At 37.1% G+C, this 20,961-nt stretch overlaps 1 protein-coding gene across 6 annotated transcripts in view; it reads left to right on the top strand.

The window, feature by feature from the left end:
• Positions 1-20,961, top strand: part of CDC42BPA (CDC42 binding protein kinase alpha) — a 190,946-nt gene that overhangs the window by 150,230 nt on the left and 19,755 nt on the right. For 2 of the 6 annotated variants that reach the window (XM_086629887.1, XM_086629875.1), the window contains exons 21-32: positions 1,118-1,194; positions 2,341-2,388; positions 6,222-6,260; positions 9,765-9,884; positions 10,580-10,660; positions 12,816-12,921; positions 13,956-14,092; positions 14,767-14,906; positions 15,798-15,879; positions 17,037-17,253; positions 17,989-18,051; positions 18,977-19,570. In XM_086629887.1, the coding sequence (XP_086486013.1) occupies positions 1,118-1,194; positions 2,341-2,388; positions 6,222-6,260; positions 9,765-9,884; positions 10,580-10,660; positions 12,816-12,921; positions 13,956-14,092; positions 14,767-14,906; positions 15,798-15,879; positions 17,037-17,253; positions 17,989-18,051; positions 18,977-19,570 (1,704 nt within the window). The remainder of the gene's footprint in view (positions 1-1,117; positions 1,195-2,340; positions 2,389-6,221; positions 6,261-9,764; positions 9,885-10,579; positions 10,661-12,815; positions 12,922-13,955; positions 14,093-14,766; positions 14,907-15,797; positions 15,880-17,036; positions 17,254-17,988; positions 18,052-18,976; positions 19,571-20,961) is intronic. The other 4 variants (XM_086629900.1, XM_086629894.1, XM_086629880.1 and 1 more) reach the window with 3 other exon arrangements.

The following is a 20,961-nucleotide window of genomic DNA, read 5'->3' as shown; positions in this document are numbered from 1 at the left end:
CCTTTCCTCTTTATAAATGTGTTCCAGAAGGTTAGGAGGGTGGGGAAAAGATTACTAAAAATGATTCTGTAAAGTAGTAGGTAATTTCAGAATTGTTTTTAGTCTTTTATTGAGGTTTCAGTTTATTTATATTTTAAAGAGGAAGGGGTTCTTTGTAAGTTCTTTGTTCACTGTGAGTTATATTTACATCAAATAGTGATATGGCCACTTAAAGCAAGACACTGACATTTTTTTTAAAACAAGAGTGACCTTTGATAGCATCAGTCTTTTGAGATGCACACAGTCCTGCTGCAGGCTCTGGTCATAAAAGTATATATAATGTATTTATAGTGTTCAGGAAGCTAGAGTTTGTACACATATGTGATTTATAAACACCCACATAGCAATTTGAATTATGCCCCAAAGAAAGGAAGAAGGTAAAAAAAAAAAAAAAAGATGTATCAGTTGAAGCAGGTGAAAATCACAGTCAAGATGTGCCAGCCTCTGCAGCTCCAGAGGATGCAGCATTCCTGCTCCGCGTACTGGCTGAAAACCATGTAAATGGTGTAGCATGACAGAGATGTTTGAAGCTTTACCCAGGATTGCGTTACTCCGGAACGTTCAAACGTGAGAGGTGGCAGGCAGGCATAGCGCAGGGGTCAAGGGACCGTGTTCCCTAAACAGCCTGTTCTGTATGTTTTTGTGGAACCTAACTGTTTGCTAAATCTGTCTTGTCACGATAGCCACTCCGGCGTGTGACTAGAGCAGGGGTGACACCTGCTGCGTTGGCGTGTGTGCCGGTACGTCATGCAGTGCATGCTGCAAACGGACAGAAGCACGTGAGAAACCTGTGCCTTCTGCATAGCAGACACGTACAGGCAGTACGGTTTTCATGCTGAATTCACACCACACACATCTTAGCTGGGAAAAGGTTAATCAAACATATGCTGCTTGCTCAGTGGATGTATGCCTGTTAAAAAAAAAAAATCTTTAACTCTGGAAAACAGACCAAATGTGACAACTCATTTAAAAAATGTAGGTGGTTCAGGTGGATACTCAAACCCCCATTCAGCAAGGCAAAGGTCCTCCATGAAAAGGTCGTTTTTCTGTAGCTTAAAAACCTGCTGCTGTTTTCTAGGTGTAAAGCACCAAGACTCACAGAATTCTTTCTTGGCATTTTTGAATGCGCCTACCTCTGCTCTGGATCAATTTGAAGTAAGTGTACAGCTATTCTGACTCACTGTTAGCGGAACTACTGCTGTTATGTGCAGGTTCTATGCATGTTTGCTGAGAGTTTCCTACTGTGTTTTAATCATACTGCCCCATTTATATTTGTGTGTAATAATACGTGAGAATTGTTTGTCATTTACAGTGCTGGCTGCCTACTCTTGAACACTAATGATCATAGTGAATTCTCTCGCAAATCTTGAATGCAGAAATTTCCCTGATTTTTGTAGTGAGCATAAAAAGCGGAGTTGTTCAAATGGCCTTACTTTGTCTTTAGAAGAATGCTAAGTAGTGCAGATACTCGTTTGGTAAAAATGAGAGAAAATACATAAATAATCCTTGAATGTATTCCATGAAGTTATTGGTACTGTATATTTACCAGGTTGTTTTCATCTTCTGTTCATTTTACAAAGATCTGTAAAATATAGATGATTACTGTCTCCTCTCCACAGATCCTATATACTTAAAAAATAAATCTATTTAATTACTTTGTCACTTTTAGACAAAAGATGAAGACAAAAATTGAAATGATACTGTACATTTCAGGTCTTTTTTTTTAATCAGCAGTAAGCAATGCATCGTTTTTCTTTTGAAAGAACAGCTTGAGTGAAATATTTGCTATACTGAATTTAGACGGGACAAGGCACCACCTTTATAATTACACATTGATCTAAAATTTGCCTGTTTTTTTTTCCTGATGAGTGTACAAGGTCGTCGTATTTAGCCATGAAAAGCATAGTCCCTGATGTTATTGATGTTCCAAAATTTCCTTTATTTTCATTGTATGTTCATTAATTCATTGTTCTCTCTTGAAGTCCTCACAATTAACACCATTTTTTAGAATTTCCTTTTTAATTATTTGTCTTATAAGTTACTTTCAATATAAAAATCCTGCTGGAATGTAGGAATATTATATTGTTAAGTGAATCCTGGAAAACATTGAGTTTTATATGGGTAGCTTATTGATTAATTGTCTATGAAAGGCAATTAATGAAAACTTGCTGAGGCAACTGATAGCGGCACTAGTTATTTACAGTTCTTTATTTTTGCACTTTTATTTATACTGAACAGTTTTCTTCATCCATCTCTTTCTCTCTCTCTCTTTTTTTTTTACTGCTGTTTTCATTAAAATAGGATTCCTTTTCCTCCTCTTCATCCTCATTGATTGATTTTATGGATGACGTAAGTCTTTGACTTTCAAACCAGTAAATCTCTCAATAACAGAGATCAGTTAATTGATTTGGAATATTCAAACATTAATGCAGTCAACTTAAAGAAATCTACGAGTACAGTGGAGAACAGAATATTTCTATAATAGCATACTTACACCTATTTTATATAGATAGATGTTCAATTTTGAAGTAAATATTTTTCTGTAGATGAGGGTGAAGAATTCTTAATTGCAAACAGTTTTTCTAGTGAGGAAAAGCTGTTTTGGGGCCTTATCTACTGATACGGCCTGTGAAAATGGTTCACTGGCACATTTAATTCATTTAATTCTATTGCTTCATATTATTACTTTATCATTAGTTGTTTCCAGAAGTTTTCTCATCACTTCATTGAAAATGCTTTCCTTGCATACAGTTAAATTCTGTTTGCTCAAATAACATATTGTCTCTTTTTTAGCCTATATTGTTAAGTAGTAATTTCATTACAACTGAAGTAAATTTACTACTTCTTATTGCCATTTGAGATGCTAGTTTTCTGTCAGGACAGTATTTAAATATTTACCCTAGTTAATTGCATACTAAGAGAATTGAGTTAAAAGCTGAAAATTGACTTCATTATGTTTCTTGCAAACTGGAGAAATAGACACATCAAAGTAAATAATAATAAACTTTTTAAAATCAAAGTATATGCTATACATCCATGGTAGAGAACCGTCCATTACAACTCTGTAGGTATATTGTGTGTGTATGTCACGTCTAGATGTGCTTGTATGTATGTGTATACACGTACACACAGATTTATACATACGTATTTAAAATAGTATAATCCTATTTGCATTAAAATGTGATATAATGAATTCTATTCCAGAAATTTCTGCTGTAAAGGGTGTTACAAAGAGGGTGCAGTACATGGGGCCTATTCTACTGATCACGTTTTCTTTCACACTGAAGGAACGCTTTTCTTCTAGATGATTTTTTTCTGTAAAACAGATATATATCTTAGACAAAATGTGAAGGTATATTTGTGGTACCGTAGTAGAAGGTATTTGTCTGCATTTTTGTATAGTGTATAGAAAACCTTGTCTTGCCGATATTGTTTGAATTTTCTTACATGAAAAAACCAGTACAGTTTCCTGTCATGTTAAATCTACAGTAAATGAGTAGTATTTATATCCTTTTCTGGATTAAAGAAGTTTTCGCTATGTTACCTGAGTATTTGGAACACTTATTTTGTATCAGCAGGTTCTTTCATAGAAAGTTACCTTTAAAAATACCTAATACTCTCTCCTAAAAGCTGTTCAAAGAGAAATAAAATACATATGTGGCAGAGTAGCTGATAGTGTTCTATTTTGCAAGGAGAAACTTAGGACAAGAAAGTTTTCCTTGTTGTTATCTAGTTAGTTTTGAAGGACATCAGTACTTTATTCTGTATTGTTGGCTGGTTTTGTTGTGGTTTTTTTTTTAAGAAGGCAGCTTTTTTTTTTCACAAGCATTTTGACATAATCACATTTTTTTCATATATGCAAGCGATTAATTTTCAACTGTCAGAGTATGTCCTTTAAGACATGCTTCTTGATCAGTCCACCCAGATCAAATCTTTTCAGATACCCGTGTTTTAGTCTTTGGTAAAACTCTAGGTATTAACATGTATATTGTTGCATGTGAATGACTTAATATATGTAGAATCAAACTTCCCTTGTTACATCTTCAGTCTGAGTCCAACAGGAGTGTTTTTTCCTCAGTTGCATTGGACATGGGTACATTTCTGGACTGGACTGGCCAGGGACTAACATCTCCAGCACTGAGGCAGATTTCTTTCTCCTCTGGCAAAACTGCAAAAGAAGAGAGTTGGCTGTTCAAAGATAGGAAGAGTACCTTGCAGACAAATACAAGATTGCTTGAGTTACCTGTCTTTATTAGAAAGAGAAATAAAGCTGATGTCCATGTTAAGGAGAAAGGTGGTACAACTGAGTTGTGCTTAAAGTTAGTTCTGCGTCTTTCATTTATTGGCCAATAACAGGATTCATTCATAGTGAGATTCATAATATATAGCCTCTGAATTACCAAAATGATCGTTTATGTTTTAGCTTATTGGGTTGCTTCAATATGGAAGTGTTGGGCAGAGTTAAATGAAAATAAGGGTATTAAAAAACCCCTCCCCAGTGGATGTGGCCTCTATTCCCTTTCCAATGGCTCTTTTTGACAGTAGTTACCTAGAAGGGCAGGGTTTCTTGTAACCTTTCTGGAAGAATTAATCTGTGCTCGGTCAAACCTGAGAAGTGTGTGAGTTCTTCATAGTAAAACCAAGGAAAAATTGTAAGTCCTCAGGTCAGACTCATGCGGTGCTGCAGTATTGCATGGATTTCAGGAAAGTCTCTCCTGTAATCAAGAGCCCAAAGTAAATATCACTAATGACTAGTATTTTTCTCCAGCCTCTGTGCTTGGAATGACACAGTGTGTAAAATAATATTCAGTTTTAGTTACATTTTGCAAGATCTCTGAAGTCTATTTAACATACAGATGTGTAAGAAGTGCTGAGTTTGGCCCACTGATTACATTTGGAGTTTACTAGGGCGCTTATGTCTTGTGTGCCTGCCATCCAGGTAACATAATTGTTTATAGTGCTCTGTCAATGACTGAAGTTAATTCTAATTAATTCTCAATGAGGAAACCAGTAGCTTTGCAATTTCTTCTGGAGGGAAGTAAAAATAGATATTCTGCTGCCTCTGTAGACTGCAGGTGCGGAGGAAGAAAAGTAGTAGCTCACTATTTAGATGAGTAGCTGTTACTGTTGGCTCCAACTACCCCTCCTCAAATCCATAGAAAGATACTTGATCAGGTGGGCAGAACTAATCCTCATAGCTGTGAAAGCCCACGCATTCAGAAATGATCCTTGTATATTCTGTGCACCCAGGAGGAATGGGTTTTGCTGCCCCTGGTTTCTCGTGTTGATGGGGAGGAGTGTCATCCCCAGTGACTAATACACTCATTTCTAAATCTTTGCCACTGTTAATCCTGTGTGTTGCAGACTGTCTCTCAGTAACGTTGTCTAGGTGTTAAGTCTCCTGTGTTCACTAGAAATGTCTGATAATGGAAGTGTTGGGTTTGGTTTTTTTGCCAGGTGAATCTTTGTGTATCTCACTAGCTACCAGAAGCAATCAGCTTGTTTTATTTAAAGATGAATTTGTGATTATTTACTAACAATAAAATGGAATCCCATTTTCCCTGACAAAATTATTTTCCTCACGTGCTATAAAATATTATTTTTCCCCTGATACCAACAGATTACAAATTAAAAATAGATCTCTCAAATCCCTCTGCAATCTGTCCTCACATGCAGTCCCCATTGGCTTTGGTTAGACTAAACAAATCTGAACTTTCTAAGTAACCACAGAATAAATCATGTTCTGAATTCTCCTTATTAAACAGAATGAGCTATCGTAGTGCATGGTGAGAGCCCTGACTCTACCTGCACATTCATAATTAAGTTTAGAATAATTCTGGCTCTTAAGGATACTTCAAATTGGACATGTTGTGCCTCCAAGAGATTGCTTTATTCGTCTTATTCAAAGTACAGAGATACTAACTGCAAATTATTAGTGTAACGTTGTCTGCAGTTTCACTGCTATTATCCAGGGTAAAACTACAGTTAAAATAGCTGTTCTTTTTTTTTTAATGTTTCTCTCGTTTCCCCAGAATATCTTGTTTTCAGAAATACTTGTAAAAAATGAACATGTTTGTGTATGTCTAAACACTACCTCTGGAGACACAGAGTGATGAATTCTGAGATGATGTGTGTGTCACTATTTGGTTTTGTAACATATTCTCCTCCTTTCTTTGTTAAAGCGCTCTCCTTCCTGTATTCCAGCTAACAAAGGCAGACGTGTAAGAGGCTGTCCTACTCTATGTGGCCCTTTATTTTTTGCCTGTTGTGTACATGCCTTTGTTTAATGTATGGATTGTGTATTTACCTCACTGCATGTCTTGTGCTGCTGCTACCGTTTGCTGCTGCTGCTGTGCTTTTTTGTTGTTTTACAGCTGTGGGCTAAAAGCTTTCAGAGTATTTCATTTGGCAATCCTGTGAGCAGAATATCACAGTAACTGGAGAAGATGCTTTGGATACTTTCTGATTTCAATACGAAAGTTCTTTGTGAAAACTGATCCGGTAGATGCAGGTTGGGAAAGTGAGCGAATGTCAACTGAGGGCCTGTTTGTTTCCTCGCTCTGAGCAGAGGACGCGTGTTGAGTTACAGGAATTGCCTATAGAAGGCAGAAGCTTGGCATTTGGGAGGCATGTCATAGCAAATGACAGAAAATTTCACAGTACAAAGATAAATAAATGGGAAGTGAGGAACTGAGTAAATTGGAGTATGAAGGAGGGCAGGAAAAATTCAAAGAATTCAGGAAAACAAGGAAAACAGAGTTGGATGTGTTGTAGCCTGTTAAGCTGTTTCAAAATTCAAGGTGGATTTTTAAATATGATGTTACCAAAGCTTTGTCAGACAGAATTGTCCATTTTAAACTCATACTGCCACTTTTGTTTCTTTTATACATATATGATGATAGGAATAGGAAAGCATACAAAGCATTTGTATTGAATATTCAGTAAATAAGCAATAATGCCCAACAGCTCTAATAATGACCTTACCTATGCAGTTCAAAGCGCACTGCTGAGTGTCTTAGGCAAGCTTACAGTAACTGCTTGGTTTTGTTGGCTGTGGCTCCAATTCAGAAGTTCATCTCCTTTCAAGGTGCCTTTATACACTGGCCAGCTTTGGCTCAGACCTATACAGGTGACACCGCACACACAACTAAGCACAGTCCTGTAAAAGACTGTGAAGGCTACTACAGCTTGATAGGAAATACTGAAATATGCTTTTGATAATCCGTGGATTAGTGTAAAACTAATTTTAATGGTGTTAATACAGTCCATGTAAGCTTTTGGTTATATTGAGTCAGGTTGCTTTTGTACTTAGTTCTTCTCATTAAAGCAAGGATCCTGGAGACGACTGCAGCAATACAGCTTAGGGCCCTCTTTCCGCAGTGAAGGTGGTGGTTAAATTCCCTTCAAATTCTGTGATGGTAGATCAAGTTCTGTGTGCTTTGCAGGCTTTTGACGTTCATAAGTAAAGTAAAAATAAGTTTGTTACTTGTTCAGCAGTTGTCTTCAACCACAAAGGCTTTGTAGTACCACATTCCAGAAAAGTTCCATCATTTATATTATGCTTGTACTAAATTTTTTAAGAGGCATCATGAAAATTTTTTGGTATGCAGATGCTACTTTGAAAGGGAAAGCCTTTGCAGTATTTGGAGCTTTGAAAGCCTTTGGTCTCTCCTGAGGGGAGACCTGATTACAGCCTACAAATACTTGAGAAAAGGTGGTGGGGAAGTAGGGGAAGGGCTCTTTACATTAGTGTTGGGTGATAGAACAAGAGGAAATGGGTATAAGCTTAGTCAGGGGAGATTCAGGTTGGATGTTAGGAAGTATTTCTTCTCTGAAAGGGTTGTCAGCCAGTGGAATAGGCTGCCCAGGGAGGTGGTTGAGTCCCCATCCCTGGATGTGTTTAAGAATAGGATGGATGATCTACTTAGCGATATGGTTTAATGGGGATTAGGGATGGTTGGACTGGATGATCTCTAAGGTCTTTTCCAACCTAGAAATCTATGAAATCTATCTGGAAATGTTTATGAAATTGTAGATTAGATCTCTGAGTTTAACTTGCAGAAGAAAAGGAGTGTCTGTTTCTTGCTATAAAAAATTCGCCCGTAGTTCCTTATTGGGCTTATTTTTTAATAACACTTTTAAGAAGAAGGTAGAATTTTCTGAAGTTCAACAGTCTTTGAGTGTACTCCGAGTTGTCCCATGTTTAGACTCAGTTAAGTACAAAAACAATAACAACAACAACAAAAAAACCAAAACCAAACACGTTTAAAATAGTTGAAACAGTGTTATGTGCCTGTTGATTTACTTCTTAAAGGCATCAATGTTTCTAATACTGGATAAAGCTGCCAAGTATTATTTATTGCTGATAAATCTGAGCACAAAATGTTTGCTTTACTGCTAATTTTTGCCTCAATGCTTGAAACACATGATCTATGTGTAGAAAACAGGTGTATCCCAGTGTGACAATTTCCCGTTTTCGTTACAGAAATACTTGCAGGCATCTTAATATGCCTAAATTGATGAAGTTGATGAGCATTCTCCACTAGATACTTTTTTTTGTTGTTTGAAGGCTATGATAAAACTAGAAGCCATCAAACTTAACTCTCTACTATTAAAAAAAAAGAGAGAGAAAAGTGAAAACTGCAACTGCTGCACCTGTTCGCTACCATGACTGAGTTTCTGAAGAACAGGATTGTATATGCATGTATAAGGTTGGCTTGGCAATATATTTTCTTCCCCAAAAGTAGTGAAATTTGTCAAATTCTTAGTATGACATCAGTGGCAAATGAGACAAAAAACACTGGAATGTTCAAATGCTTTCTGTAAATGTTGCTGCATATTTTAGTTTGTGTGCAAGCTAGCCAAAGCCTTAGCAATGGGGAGCTGATGATTGCTCTAGAAAAGCCAGGCATGCAATGGAGCCTTCTGTAGGCCTCCAGCTTTTAGTTTTATTATTAGTGAAGAAAAGCGTCCTCATCTTGCTTTAATTTTTTTAAAGAAATATAAATTTGCATAGAAAACTTTGATGTAGAGGTGTCTTGTTCGGCATTCTGTGATTTTTCAATTGTGCTGACAAAAGATGGCTGTTATCCAAGATAGCTGGTCGTATCTATATGCCTTGTTGTTCAGTATAGTTCTGTGTTGGGCTTAGTTTCACTGTATATCAAGGACTAGGAAAATAGTCCCCTGGACAAACTGTATTCCTGGTAAGGATTTTTGTATTTCAGATATAGGGTACAAAAACCCCCTCAATTCTCTGTGAATCTAATCAACACTAATCTAAGGAAATACGTTGTTTGCTCTGCCTTTTCACCTTATTTTCTCCTAAATATGTTTGCAGTGATTTACACGGACTGTATGGGAATTCACTTCTAACAAATCTCTACTACCAGTGGACCAAATGTGACAGTGTTAGAAAATACCCTTTAAAAATGCCAAATTACAAGTCCCTTCAAGTGTTTATCAGGCCCTGAACTAGCAGCTCTTATGCATGTGCTCACCTCTCAGCAGAAGCCTTGGCGTATTCATATTCGATAACTTTTGTTGCATTTTTGTACCTTAATTAGGAAGTTGCTTAAAACTGATTTTTTTTCCTCTCAGTTCTCTCTTAGGAATTCTGCTGTTCCCATACCTTATTTTAGTAAGAGTCGAGAATTCTTTTTTGATGATGTCTTTGATTTATTTTTTTGGTTGGTTCTTTTTTTTCTCTTGGATTGTTCTCCTAGATTGACTCAGTTGAGAATTTTACATTGTCTAATACACCATCACGGGATGAAGATAGCAAGTCTCACCTCCATTCAAGATCAAGGTCTCCTTCTACAGCTAGTGAGATTGAACCAATTGAGGTACTTCAGTGTTGACAAATTTTTGTCCTTGTTTTAGGAGCAACAGTTTCACTCATATGAAAGTTGCTATTGCGAATCCTTTTGTTTAGAATGAAGCTCACTCCTCTGCAGAGAGACTGCTTAGGACCTTGTAGAAGCCTTCTGCACTAGTAGTGACCTGTATTTTGGGGAATGTTGCATTTCCTTTCACATACAGTTAATTGATTAGGAGTGGGAACTATGTTGAATCAATTACTAGGTACAGTCTCTCTTCCTTAACAGATCCTCAGTCAAGAATACTTAAGAAATGTTGGCATAAAGTTAATGTTATCCTATAGTTTGTAAGAGCACGTTTTAGAATCCTGCCGAAAGTCTTGTCAACATAAAATACTAGTTAGGCTGTGCAACTATATTAATGTATCCCCTTTCCCTGTTAAAAAAATTTTACTCTGATTATTTTACGTTAGAAAGGATTCAACCAAATGTTTAAGATAATAGAGTTACTTTTGGCATTTAAGAGATGGCTCTTGCACATAGTTTTTGCTGAGAAATAAGATTTGGTTTTCTGAGTCCTTTCCTGTATTAATCAGTTTGGTTTCATTGCTTGTATGTTTGGGGATGGGGTGGGTGGGATGTTGTAGTCTTTTTACTTTATTCAAGCTATCTTTCATAGTGTGTATTTGATGCCTTATTGATCTTTTGGGGACTATGTTCAGGTTACGGATCATCCTCCCCGTTCAGTTCACACACCAACCATGAGGACAGCATATATTGGATCGGGACTCTCTGCACCAAAGGTACGCAGTCAAGCGTTCACACTTTTTATATAGTAAAGGGAAAAATATCACTCCTGGGCAACAGCTTCAGGAGAACTGTTCATCACAGTAGTCTTAACAGAACTGCCTAGAAGGGTTGTTTATATGGAAGCTGCTTGCTGTCTAAAATTTAAAACCTCTCATTCTGAATTTATGTGGTATGACAAGTTGTCCTAGCCATTCCACAGGCATTTGATTACAAGAAAAACAGTAGTTTGGACGTTAGAAAGAGATAAATGAACCAGAACATGAAGAAAGGAAGAGAGACTTCCTAGAAAGAGATTGTTTTCCAGCATGTGTCTGATCAACCTGCGTCTATTCTCTACATAAAATAAAACTGATGTCACTGTGGGCCAGTCTCAGATTAGCACGTCTGTGTGCTAATTAGATGCTTATTTTTGAGAAAAGGCAAAGAGTAAGCCAAAAATGAAACTGTAGATTTGCATTTTTTATAAGCAATGTAGAGTGAGCCCTACAGCTAGTACCGCAGCACTGGGCTGGGAGAAAGAATTTCAGGTTTTTTTACTTGCATAAATACTGATTTTACGTCAGTTGTTGAAATTAAGTTACTGTTGGCCAATTAAGTGAGTCAGTGTGTGCTAATTCACAGTGAATCGCGTATATTCAAGCAAATAAGGAGTAAGATACAAGCTGTTAAAGGAAAAATTTTCTCATAAAAGTTTCAGAAGTGCCTCGATGGCTTAACAACAATAGCAACTTAGAATCTTCTGTGTATTTTTAAAAAATGACATTTTTTTCTGCAACTAATCAATGAAGTAAGTAAGTCTTTGTAATATATCTGTTTCTCTGCTTTGATAAATTGCAAAATAGCAAAAGTCTTCATTTTTATAAAGGAAAGCTAAAAAGTTTGAGCACACAGTGTTCTGTTGGCAATGTCCTGGTAGATCAATTAAAAAAATACTGTAAGTGCACTTGGAATCGTGTGAAACAGATTTTACTGTGCATATCATTTCTTTTTTGCAAATGCTTTGTTCAGTGAGTAATGGTTGGCTTTCTCATTTATTATGTTCCCTAAAGAACCTTCTTACTTTATGATTGCATCAGTTTTAAAGCTAAGTATTGTTTCCCTGCAAGTTTCAAAACAAGACATCCATCTGTAGACAGAAAGCTTCCATTGTCACAGTAAAACTGTCATTAAATATGGATGAAGTTTGAGCCCTTAGCTGTGATACCTTATGCTATGAAAACCAGGAAAGCGAATAAAATTTTAATATACCTACTCATTAAAGTAGTTGGCAAAATTATCTCATTTCAGATCACGTACATCAGCCAGGTTGTTTGGACAGCTTTTGTGTTCAACCTAGGCTGTATCCTTTCTCCACCTACTAGTTGTTACTTCGCTGGGAGTTTTTTTAGAAACGCAAAGCAGCTTCCCGGTTTTTATATAAGACCTTTTATGAATCATACTACCACATGACCTAGTCATTTAGCCTTGATGTCATAGCATCAGCACTGCCCTCCTTGAGAGGAGAGAGAGAATTAAAACACTTACTCATATAGTCTGTACTCATGTACTCATGTACTCAAGAGTACTCATGTACTCTTCCCAAGAAGAGTAGCCCTTTCAAAATCAACTTCATCTATACTCTTGCTTTTAAATTGGGTCTTCTGAAATTGCCTGTGCCTGACACCATAAAACTGAATTCTATCATGCTTTCTGGCAAAAAATTAGAATTCTGAGAAAGTCTGATATTTTTCTTTGAACTAAGCCAACACTTACAGAGGTACTTTGAATTTGCAGCTTAGAAAATGCTGTGGTTGGTTGACCTTGGCTGGCCGCCAGCTGCCCACCAAGCACATACATGCACACGTTCAGCTTCTAGAGTGCAATGGAATAATTTTGGCAACTTTCCTATCTGCAATGGAAGCAAACTCTTGTTCTTAGACAAGGTCCAGTTTCCATGGTTTCGTTTACAGAGCCTGGTTTAAATTTTCAGTAACGAGCACTGATAAGGAGTTTTTTTTCAGCCCATGTGTTAGGAGCTCTGATCTCATTTCAGCAGACACAAATAAGCTACCTTTTTGAGTGGATCTGTGCACTCTTATGTCTGTGAAAAAAAAACCTGTTCTTCAGAAGTGTTACAGGTATTAACATCCCTGTCTGCTTGTTTCACAGCCTAAAGCCCACCAGTTTGTAGTGAAATCATTTAATACACCAACAAAATGCAATCAATGCACATCTCTGATGGTCGGTTTAATACGACAGGGCTGTACTTGTGAAGGTAAGCACTTGTAAAAGCAGGAAATGTGAACTGAAGTTCTTAACAGATGCAAATTACACAGTAAATGTGGTGTGATTATGTAGGAGTCGTCTTTTTATATTTTGAATAACAGAATCTATTCTTGTGCTTCAGTCTTTTAAGAGTAGAAGCCAAGCACTTTGAACATCTTATGTAACAGATTACCTAGTTATCTGGGGATGTACTTATTCCAGTTGGTGGTAGTAGAGCTTAGTTCAGTTTACTTAAAATAGCAATGGGGCTGCAGTCAGTAGTCAAGTATGATGACAGCAGCTTTGCTTTCTCACTCAGGGCAAAATATAAGCCAGCTTTGCCTTTTAGTACCAATTTTGCTTCTTTCCAGAACTTTTTACAAGGGCATGTAGCAATAGGACAAGGGGCAATGGCTTTAAACTGAAAGAGGGGAGATTTAGATTAGAGATAAGGAAGAAATTTTTTACAATGAGGGTGGTGAGGCTCTAGAACAGATTGCCCAGAGAAGCTGTGGATGCCCCATCCCTGGAAGTGTTCAAGACCAGGTTGGATGAGGCTTTGAGCAGGCTAATCTAGTGGAAGGTGTCCCTGCCTGTGGCAGGGGGGTTGAAACTAGATGATCTTTAAGGTCCCTTCTGACCCAGACCATTCTATGACAATTTGTTCTAGGTTTGTATGCACACAGAATGACACTCATCATTTAGAGGAGCTTCCAGCTTTTTCTTTGCTAGTAGAGTTGGGCCTAGAGGAAATAATAGACATTATCTCAGTATGAGCTTCTGATGAGTCTCTTTCTTACTTAGACGAAACCAGATTGTGTGTCCATACACCTCTAAAAATGAGAATTTACAGCAGATAAAAGCATAAACTGCTGCCGTGCGCAGACTTAGAGACTGTCTCGGTGTAGCAAAGTTCAGTGAAACTAAGAAGTTTTTGGTCAAGAAAAGAGAGAATTCCTTTATAAATGTCATCTCATTATCATAGCTTTTCAATTGCACAAGAAATAACCATCTAATCATTTTGTTTCTTCTCCTCCTCACAAGTATGTGGATTCTCTTGCCACGTGACGTGTGCAGACAAGGCTCCTGCAGTATGTCCAATCCCTCCTGAGCAGACTAAGGGACCTTTGGGAATAGATCCACAGAAAGGCATAGGAACAGCTTATGAAGGACATGTCCGAGTAAGTATCAGGTAGCTGCATTTGGGGCAGTTCTGTTAAATTTGTTGTTTTCTGAAGCTGGAATTAAACTCTAATTGGGGCATCAGGGGTGATGGATTCAATTACAGCTTAAGGTAACAGTTTGGAATCTTAGACCTAAATTTTCACAAAGCAACGCTTAGCATTTTCAACAGTAATTCTCTCTCCATCTCTGTTACCTGTTGTGCTTTGTGTTGATCTTGAGTAGTCCATCTATAGAAATCAGATCATCTTCCAGGGCCTGTGAGTTTTTGAGTCTTTCTGTTGATGCTAGTACTGCCTAAGGTCATTGGTGTGGATGCTTGTACATAAATACTAAAAAGATTACTCGACATAGTTTTGGCTATGCACCTGTTGACCAACTAGAGATGGGTTTGTTTCTCTATATTTGTTAACTTCGCTTTGAGTGATTTTATGAAATAAGAAGAAAGCATCTGTGGTGCTATGAATTTTTCAAATAATATGCTGTGGTGCCCAGTGTGGCTGTGTTTGATGCTCTTACTGCACCTGTGCTATTATGTTGCTTAACGTTATTGTGGAATAAAAGCTTGGCAGCCTAGATGAGAGAATTGAGGTTTCTACTGTCTGTCTGATTTTTGATTGCATGCAAACTTACAGAGAGTTAATCAAATTAATCAGAATTTGTTTTTCTAAAGATACCAAAACCAGCTGGCGTAAAGAAAGGTTGGCAGAGAGCGCTGGCAGTGATCTGTGATTTTAAACTCTTCCTATATGATGTGGCAGAAGGAAAAGCATCCCAACCCAGCGTGATAGTGAGTCAGGTCATAGACATGAGGTAAGCTGTTTGGTGCTGAGTGGGAGCGTTTCAGAGGCACTGGGAGGGTTTTTTCGGCTTTTCCTTTTTGTAAAATCAGTAAGCAAACTCCAGAGCTTTTATAAACCACTGTAATCCTTGTTGAGAGCTTCTAATTTTCTGGGAAAAAAGGAGTATTTGCAGTTAGCCTGAACTCCACTTGAGTGTTCACCTGTGGCCATTTAAACTTCCATTACTACATCGTGTGCCAAAAGGTATCTGTTCAGCTGTGCAGAAGATCTGGAATGAATAAAGAAGAAGAATACACTCTTTTGGGTTTGAATAGAGTTTTGAAAGACAGACAAAACTTTGTTATAGGATAAAACTAATACAATTTTTGATTCAGAAGGGCTAAATAGTTTGTTCCCACTGTCTCCAGTATTACTGAAATACTACCAACTTCGCTGAAGGCTGAGAACATTTAACATACCAACTAAGTAAAGCTCATCTCTGAACTAGGTTAGTTTATCCAGTAAGTTTCAAACAGCTGTACCTTGTAGCTTATAGCTTCTAGTGAGTGTGGATTTTTATGAGAGAGTTGGAGAGGTGTTCTTGGTCCAGGCTTATTTTTTGAGTATTTTAATTGTTTTGTTTTTTTAAAAAACATTTTAATTTAAAGAGAAAAAAAAACAGATACTCTGAGTAGATTTATCTCCATCAACATTTACCAGGAATTAATTATGTAACATTGCATTTGTGAGTTTCATCTGCTATAAAGAGGAAAGGATAATTTTCAAAATTAGATCTCAGTGCTGCCTTGTTGTGTCTTTCATAAAACAAGGTTACTGGTACTATGGCAATATTAGTAAAAAACAAACATACAGATGTTACTCTCGCTAACTCTTTTCCTGCTATGTTTGTGGTCTCCATAAGGGATGAAGAATTCTCAGTGAGTTCTGTCTTGGCCTCAGATGTCATCCATGCAAATCGAAAAGATATCCCCTGTATCTTTAGGGTAAGTATTACATCTTGAACCTAGTAACCCAGGAGTACAAGGTTTCAGTGTGTGATGTGCAGTGTGCATTCACTGACAGCTTGCTAGTATTTTATTTCCTTTGCAAGATCTGGCAGCATGATATCCATGGCAGCAACAGCAATGCATAAGGATCTCTACGTATGGCATTTTCGTGGCAAAATTAGCAGCAGTACATTTAGACAAGCTCTCTTGTCCTCTTTATGTGGGTTTTTTTGATTTTTTTAAACTTCACAATAAGATATACTTTTCTCAACCTCCTGTTAGTCATTTGGAATTCTTCTGTTCTTCATGAACTTCTACATTTTTGTTTCCTAATGTTACCTTCTGCTTCTCAGTTTAATTTGTTGTGTTATTTTTGAAACTTTTCTTTTAAATATTTCTTTGTATGTATGCATTGGATCTCTGGAAACTCGCACTCATCAGGTAGTCAGTATAGAAATCTAGTGTAAAATACTCATAAAAATATTTATGTCTATTATCTGGTCTCAAAATTTTGCCATCACTGACTTTTTGTAATTTTTTTTTTTAATTTTACTAGATATTCTGCTGAAGCTTTAATGTCAATGAAATATCTTTAGTGTCTTATTAATTCCCCTATTGTTTCTTTACCATACCATTGTATTTCACTCCTTGTTTTTCTGGCTTTCAGACTGTTAATCAGATAAAGCTACAAAAGGGGTTTCATTTTTATCTGTAATAGCTGTATCAAATACATGAAAAGGATCATAGATCATTCTACCATAAAGACCATTCCTATTGCATTAAACTATTAATGAAAACTATTGTTCTTTAAAAAATACGGAATACTTTGTAAGAAATGCTTTTTGGTACAAAATTACCACAAGAAGCAGATGACTACCTTATTTAGGGCAGACACTTCCAAATTATAGACTAAATACAAATGCATTTAGAATAAAGCCAAAGTTTTTTCAGTGCCTTGCTGAGTTATTCACATCTACAGGTTCTTCTGCTGTGGATTCTTGATTGCAATAGAATGTTTTCTATTAACTAAGCCTAAATTTTTGCATTCTTAATCTAGACAGCAAATTAAAAGGGCACTTAAAGGCATCCTTTGTAAAAATGACTGATTTTTTTATCACCTGTGACTTAAAAATACATATTTTAAAATTTTCCAGGTCACAGCCTCCCAGCTCTCTGCATCCAGTAATAAGTGTTCAATCCTGATTCTGGCAGACGGTGAGAATGAAAAAAGCAAGTGGGTAGGAGTGCTGAACGAATTGCATAGGATCTTGAAGAAGAACAAACTCAAAGACCGCTCAGTCTATGTTCCCAAAGAAGCTTATGACAGCACCTTACCCCTCATCAAAACAACACAGTCAGCAGCAATCATAGGTATGAAATGACTAAGAAGAAAGCTCTAAGAAAAATGGGTAGGCTAAAAGCATGCTTTTTTTTCCCAAAAATGTGCTAAATGACCTTATCTACTGAATAGAGAGTAATATGTAGCAGTTTTATCCCATATGGACATGTGTGTGGGTTTAAGGGAGAAGTGCGATTCAACACCCAGTACTTTTGTCAGCTCTTTTAACAATACTCCCCCTATTCACACATATTCATAAAAAGGAATAATTTTGACTGAGAATTGGACTTTACCCTTTCGTTAGTCTGTAAACATCATTCCTTAACTGGGCAAAATGAGCACTATAGAATAGACATCAGTCTCTGACTTCATAAAATCTTCTTGTGGAACCAGAGAGAGAATGAATTTAGTAATTTTAAATGCTACTGCATAAAATTTATTAAACTCAGATTATTTATATTATTTAAATGTGATATTATAGTTACTGCAAAGTCGGTAGTACACTTAAGTGCTCTGAATGTTTTGTAAAAAATTATGTTTCTTGTTGTTACATCTACTAATAGGAGAAATGGGAAAAGATTTATTTTTTCAGAAATTTGAAAGATTGGGAGGTTACCAATGTTTTTTTGTTACATGAGTGTGTTGTGTTTGGCTTTGTATTTGTTTATTTCAAGGTATTAAAAAACTGTCTCTGCTAATCAGAATTATCACTATTGTTGAAGTAGTATTTCCAAAGAAAAATAATCTTTTTTTTCTTAATATCATAGACCATGAAAGAATAGCTCTGGGGAATGAAGAAGGGTTATTTGTTGTGCATGTCACCAAAGACGGTAAGAGTTCAGGAAATGGTAATAATTTCCTTAATATTAAATAATCAGAAAACTACTTTGCAACTTTTTTTCTCTTTCAACATCCTCTGGTTTCGTTTTTCTCAATTTACTTTATTATCAGCTGGACAGCCTCATGTGAGATCTGGTAATGAAGAAGGTGTTCTGTGTACTTTCTGGTTTGAGTGTCCTTTCCAGTAACAGAGATCCAGCATCTGGAACGCAGCTGGAGGTTTTATTCCCTTGTTTGAAGCAGACTCAATAGTGAATTCAGACCAGGTTGCTCAGGGCTTTGCCCGTTGGGTCTTGAAAATCCCCAGGGATAGAGGTTCATGATCTCTGCGGGCTGCCTGTTGCAAAGTGTAATTATTCTCACAATGAAACAGCTTCTTTATATATCCAGTTGGACTCCCCCCCTCCAAACACACCCCTCGTTTCAATTTGTGACCAGCATATCCTTTTCTCCTGCTGTGTACCTCAAGAAAGATCCTGGACCAATCTTTTCTGTAACCTCCTCCTTGGTATTGGAAATGAAAGCTTATGTTCAGTGTTGTAAAGAAATGTAATGACAGATTACAAGCAACATGTTCAATTGCATGTTTCAGTTCTTTGGGAGTTTTCCTTTATTGAGTAGTTTTGTGGCTATAAACTGTTTATTGAAATGAATGCTGAAATAATACAGCAGTTGTTGTTGCATTGAATCTGCTCCTCCCTTTTTCTGATGAGGAAAAGCCAAAGGTCTATCCAGTATTGTCACATCTGCCAGTACAAGTTTTGATTCTGTACTTTTTAATAATGCAGGGAAGGAATACAGGGGATTTCTCGGGTTTATTTCATAGTTTATATTTGCAAATATATATGTTTTAATCAAATCACACTTCAATGTTATTTACTTGGATTTGGGGGTTTCTGTTTTGTTTTTTTTTAGAGATTATCCGTGTTGGTGACAATAAGAAGGTTCATCAGATTGAGCTTATTCCAAATGAACAGCTCATTGCAGTAATCTCAGGACGAAACCGTCATGTGCGGCTTTTCCCTATGGCTGCCCTGGATGGAAGGGAGACTGAGTTTTATAAGCTGGCAGAGACGAAAGGCTGTCAGTCAATAGTTTCTGGACATGTGCGCCACGGAGCTCTTACGTGCCTGTGTGTAGCTATGAAAAGGCAGGTCCTCTGTTATGAACTAAATCAGAGTAAGACACGTCACAAAAAGATCAAGGAGATCCAAGTCCAGGGGAACGTCCAGTGGATGTCAGTCTTCAGTGACCGTCTTTGTGTGGGCTACCAGTCAGGTTTCTTAAAATATCCCCTTCACGGAGAAGGCAGCCCATACAGTCTGCTCCATCCAGATGACCACACGCTATCATTTATCTCACAGCAGCCAACGGATGCCATCTGTGCAGTCGAAATCTCGAATAAAGAATACCTGCTGTGTTTTAGCAGCGTAGGGGTTTATGTTGACTGCCAGGGCCGAAGATCTAGACAACAAGAATTGATGTGGCCTGCAACTCCATCTTCTTGCTGTAAGTTGCCATGTGTGTCAGTGTACTTGCTATTATACATTGAAGTGATCACTGCTTGTATTAATATCCACAGGAGGTGAAGTTCAAGGATAATTACCTGACAGGTAAATGAATGCTCTCAGCTTCTGTCAGCATTTTTAATCTGGTCAGAGGGTTTAATTCTTGTTCTCATTTGTGCTGGTTTTGACATCTCTGTCACTGACCTGTATTGCTGTAGCACAAAGAGGAATCAAGGGTCAGGATTTCTCACTGACATCCAATTTCTAAACACATGGCCTGATCTCTAAAACGGCCGAAGGCTTCAGGTCCTACAGGGGCTAACGGGATCTTTATGGATTAGCTACCACAGATAGTGGACTGTTGTTATTTAAAGTCTTAAAATTTGATTGTACTTTGGCTCAGCATTGTGATTCAAGCTTTCTTTGATGTTCAGAGTCATCAGGATCTGGTAGTATGATGCTTTTCTCTAATGGGGTTATTTTCTTTCCTTGCTCCTTTGTTCTGTCTTCCTCAGCAGGTTTTGTTGACAATCTTCTCATTCATCTTCTCTCTTTGCTTTTTTAAAAACAGTTTTCCCCCTCTGTCTCCCTCTTCCCTTCGCAAATACAATGTGTGGCAGGCAGTATAGAAAATATATTTCATAACCTTAAGGGAAAAATAGTGCAATTTTTCAATATTTCAGTTTTATCTTTGTGACAGTTGGAGGGGAAAAAAAGACCTGCAATGTCTATCTTCTTCTTCTTAATATCTCTCTGAATGCAGATAAAGATTAGCCAAATTTGTCCTCAGAGTATCTGTGAATGAGCCCAGGCTTATGTTGATTTTTAAAATAATCTGCCTTTTTACCTCGCTGTGACAACAGTACAGTCACACTGCAGAGGAGAGGAATGCTTCACCTTGTTTGAGTGAAATCCCTTCTGAATGTGAAAGGAGCAACTTTTACAGGCTGTATGTCACTTCTGGTTTTCAAGCAAGAGGGTGATTATTACAATGGACTCAGAGAATGAATGAATCAAAAAGATTTTGTGATAGATTGCAAAACACGTGTTTTCACATGTAGTTCATCTATACTGGTTATTGATATTTGTGAAAGTTTCTTGATTGCCTTAAATGAAGTGACTTGATGTTACTCCAATTCAGAATGGCAGTATAGTTATAGCAAAAACTGTTATATTTAAACACAAATTGGATGCTCTTGTTAGGCTTGGCAGACCATGGCAGTCTTGTTGCCAACAAGGAAATACGGAATTCTCCTTTAGAAGTGGGTCCAGTGGAACAAATTTCATCCTGGGGAAATGTGCCAGATGAGCAGCACAAGAATTATTTTTACAACCCAGAATATAAGAAAAGAGAATTAAAGCTAGAAGGAAACATCAAGGTTTTTATGACTG

The sequence above is a fragment of the Tauraco erythrolophus genome, chromosome 2, assembly GCF_009769465.1.
Source record: "Tauraco erythrolophus isolate bTauEry1 chromosome 2, bTauEry1.pri, whole genome shotgun sequence".
NCBI lineage: Eukaryota > Metazoa > Chordata > Aves > Musophagiformes > Musophagidae > Tauraco > Tauraco erythrolophus.
Note: the sequence above shows the minus strand (reverse complement) of the source record. Positions and strands in the feature narration are given on the sequence as shown.